A 4,387-nucleotide genomic window follows, 5' to 3' on the forward strand; every position below is an offset into this window, starting at 1 on the left:
TACAGATATTTCTGTGTTCAATACCTGATATCAATTCATTCGAGTAGTGCATAACCCTGATATGTGTAATCTGAGTGCAATCTTGCACACGATAGTTGTGATGATCACCATCCAGCAAAAAGGAATGCAGATCAAGAACAATTATGTGAGTTATGTGAGTACAGTAAAGGGTATTTTCCTGCACTTTGTGATGAAAGCAAACTGTTGTGCTAATTTTGGATCGTTTGGGTCCATTTCCAAATCCAAAAAGCGCCTCATGTTTAATTCTGCTTTACTGTGAGAGGAAAATACCCACTAACTTTGTGGGTGGATGGAAGCACTTCTCACCTTTTCTATATGTAAAGACATGGAAATGTATCTCAGTTGGAGCTTTGAATGAATGAATGACTGCACTGCATGGCACAGCAGCTTGATGCAAGGACTTCTCACCTCTTCTACATGTAGACATGGAAATCCACTGAATAAATGCCAGGGCTGCATTGTACTGCAGCCATTTGATGGCTTTATTCTACTTGAAAGCTATTGTTGTCCTTCCTAGCCCGAGCATCTGTCTGTCTTTGTTCTTTGCACATTAAATGTTTAAAGTGATGAAAGAAGATAGAAGATTCAGAACAGAAAGACTGGTGCGTCTGTTCAAAGAAATATATTTTATGTTATCACTGTATAATATCAGATTTAATCCTTCTTATTTTGCTTCAGTTCTGAATGATTATTTCCATTCTGTGAGTCAAAGAATGACCAAGTTGAGTCATTGAACTTCTGAATGACAGAGAATGATAAAAGTCAATAAGTCAAAGGGGACCTTAATCTTTCTTAAGACCCATATGGTCACTAATTAAAATTGAAGACTTTAGCTTTTGTGTCACAGCTGCTTAAGATGTAAAAGTGCACAGATGTTCTTGCAATTAAAGGGCCTGTCTGTTCATTCCTCCTGCTTTTCAGCCAGTTCAGGTGGTGACATTTGTGTGACACTCCCCCAACCCCCTTGATAATACACATGCACACACGGGAGTAGAAGCCAGTGAAAAGGCGCACCACAAAATATGTTTGAGTTTCTTTTATTTTCAATACAAACACATAAAAAACAGTACAAAAAATCATTTTGAAGGACTTTTACAAAAGTTATTTTACAAAACTCCAGTGTGGATGACAGCAATAAATTATAGCTTTCAGATAATCGCACAGCTTAGGTGCGAACATAGATATGCTACAAACTATGTACATGTTTCAAAAAGCAGCTACCAGTCCTAAAAACCCCCAGAAAGGACATTGTGTGTCCGAGCTTTGATACAGCATCAAAGACTATAGGATAAAAACTAGGACAATGGGTATTGATTGTAAAACTGAATGAATGGAAATGAGGCACTGCCTGAGGACACGATCTGCTTTGAGGAACAGAAAATAAAATACAGAAAATAAGAACCACAAAAGCCACACGACTGAAGTACAAAGGCACACACACACACAAAAAATTTTCACGTATAAAAACTCTTTCATTTACAATTGTACAGATTGTAGTTCTTTGAAATTACAGCTTAGCTTTTTCACTCCTGAGAGTATCAAGTCACAGACTCCGAGGCTGACAGTTAACTTGACAAAACACTCGAGGACTCCGACTCGGTTGACACAGATGAAATTGGCCCTCGCTTTTTTGTCATGAGAGTCACTTTCTGACTTGATCTGCTGCTCGCTGTCAGTGCACTCTTAGCTGATTTCTTAAACTTAACTCCCAAGAAAGCATAGAGGATGGGGTTTAGGCAGCAGTGAAAATAGGCTAGCGCCTCAGTGACAGAAATCCACTTGCCCAGCGCTTGCTGCAGTTCACATGAGGGGGTGAGCACATTCAGCATCACGAGGTTGTCCAAAAAGATGCCAACACAGTAGGGGAGCCAGCAACAAAAAAAGCAAAAGATAAGAATGACTGTGGTCTTCAATGCCTTTTTCTTCAGTGTCTGGCCCTTTGCGCCTTGTGCCAGCTTTGTTATGATAATGCAGTAGCAGATGAGGATAACCAAGCCTGGCAGAATGAAGCCCACCAGGATGTGCTGGAAGCGGAAAACAACTATCCATATGACGTCACTTTCCACTGGATACATGCGCTGGCAGATAGTCCTGGAGTCTGCCGTTTCCTTGCTTTCTTCTTTCAAGTTGATATTTGAAGAGCTCACGCTCTGCACTCTTGCAAAGACCATGTCAGGTATGGTCAGAATGGTTGCCGGCAGCCACACACCCACGTAGATCACTCTATTTGCAAGAAGCTTCCTCGTGGCTTGGCTGTTGGTAGCCCGTACAACTGCCAAGTATCTGTCCAGACTGATGAAGGCCAGAATCAGCACGCTACTGTACAGGTTGATGGTGTAGATCATGTGCACAGACACGCAGAGGAAACCTCCAAAGTACCAGTTTTTGGCTACATCCACAGCCCAAAAGGGCAGAGTGAGGACAAACAGGAGGTCAGCGACAGACAGATGGAGCCGGTACTTGTCTGTCATTGTTTTGACCTTTTTCTGGTAACCCATGACTAGTACAACTAATCCATTACCAACTATCCCAAGAATGGATATTATTCCGTACACTGTAGGTAGGAAGATTTTGTTGAAGTCATTGCTGAATGTCTGGCCACAGATCTCCGGTATATTCAGGTCTGTAAAATCAAATCCAGACCCTTCTGATATGTTGTCAGAAGTGTTGCTGGTAAAACTATAATCATAGTTGAACTGGAAAAGAGAAAAAAAGATTCAAAAGTTAGAAAACAGAAGAGATCTAAGAGGATCATTTAATTACTTAAGAGCGGCAGATTACCTAAAAATTTATTATACATCTCCTATAAATACATTATAATATTTTATGATAACTTTTGTCTTAAGTTGGAAGTGACAATGAGAAAGTCCTCTTCTTCAAATTACTTTCTATCTTCAAATTACTTTTATATGGAAGGAGACACTAAGTTTAAGACCAGTGAATTACTCGACTGCAAACACGTGGAAAAATATAAACTTTATTCACGCAAAAAAGAAAGAAAAAAGTCACACATACAACAAGAAAAAACAATCCCACACACAGGTTGGGGGAACAACAGAAAAACACTCACCTCCACGCTTTCATCCATGGTGATAACAATCCAACTTTGGGACTAGTGAGTAAAGGTTGGCATGAGACGCACGACGATAGTTGTTTGTTTCAGCGCCTGCCAATAAATACTATTCCGTGCCATTAACTCCTCCCCCGAAAGGGAGGGAGGGGCAGCAGCAGGATGCACGCAAAGTCTCCAAAAAGGTTCGCTATAAATCAAACTTCTGTACTTGTGGTAAGGGCGTTTGTGAAAGTATGTGTTTGAAAAACGTTTGGTTTTACCTGCTACATTTAAAAAAAAGCGAGGAGCTGAAGTACGCGTCTGGAAACGGTGTATAAAACCAATTTGGCAACTGTGAAAAATGTGAAATTAATGAAATCTCGGATTAGGTTCAAGAATAAACATTTTTCTTGATGTTTTGTCCCCTTTTCATTAAATCTCGATAGATTTGTGTTTTTTAAATGTAAAAAGTTAAGAGCGCTGCAGTGAAATGTGCTCACTCAATGACGTTTTGGAGAACATATAAATACCATCACACGCGATTACAGACACTAAAAGAGGAAAAAGGGTCCCTACAAAAGTCCCAACAGTTGAGTTATATGGAAATTAGGGCAATTTTAGGATTACACGGGTTTTTTCACGTTACACGTAATCTGGCTCACATTTAGCGCTTCACTCCTCAGGCTGCGTAAAGTGAGGTCTGACATTTAAGCTGGTCATTAAGCCCCCACACCCTCGCTGTCTTATATTTCTCCTAACAAATCACTTAATAACCGTTTCCGATGACAGATTTCATCAGTAGAGGACTGAGTTTCTCCTCACCTTTATACACAACCTGTCACTTTTCAAGCGCTGTTATGTCTGCGCTCTTAAGTGCTAAATGACCCCCAGCGGATCTAAAAGAGAACCACACACCCTATAACTTTTTTTTTTCCAAACGGCTTTCAAGCCTCAGTGTGCAAAGCATTCATTCTCCCACGGCTCCACCAAACCACTCTGATTTCAGTTGGGTAATGACAACGCGACCGGGCCACACAAAACTCCCCGCCCTCCTCTGAGACGGAACTGACGGTAGTTTGAAACTAAATATGCTCCATGTGGCACGCAAATACCACTTCTTGTCTTTGATATATGAGAGCAGTGATAGATTTTGTGAGTCCCATCTTCATCACTGATCTCCTCCCTATGATAAGGGCTGATCTTGGCTTTCTAGACGCATTCGTTTTGAATTATGGGAGACACGTGTTTCCCCCCCTTGTCTATATCAACTCTGAGCACATTTATAAAGCGGTATATCAAAAGTAGGCATCATTA

General features: G+C 40.7%; 1 protein-coding gene across 1 annotated transcript; it reads right to left on the minus strand.

Moving 5' to 3' along the window:
- Positions 1-1,335: 1,335 nt before the first annotated feature.
- cxcr4b (chemokine (C-X-C motif), receptor 4b) lies at positions 1,336-3,247 on the minus strand. The gene is made up of 2 exons (XM_085385056.1): positions 3,092-3,247; positions 1,336-2,717 (listed from the first exon to the last, which is right to left on the minus strand). Exons 1-2 carry the CDS (start codon positions 3,107-3,109, stop codon positions 1,587-1,589), a joined length of 1,149 nt encoding a protein of 382 aa, XP_085241182.1. The 5' UTR covers positions 3,110-3,247; the 3' UTR covers positions 1,336-1,586.
- Between the last annotated feature and the right edge of the window lie 1,140 nt (positions 3,248-4,387).

This window comes from Rhamphochromis longiceps, linkage group LG16, assembly GCF_057381845.1.
Source record: "Rhamphochromis longiceps isolate RC_006_pf linkage group LG16, R_longiceps_female_GT1.1, whole genome shotgun sequence".
Lineage (NCBI taxonomy): Eukaryota > Metazoa > Chordata > Actinopteri > Cichliformes > Cichlidae > Rhamphochromis > Rhamphochromis longiceps.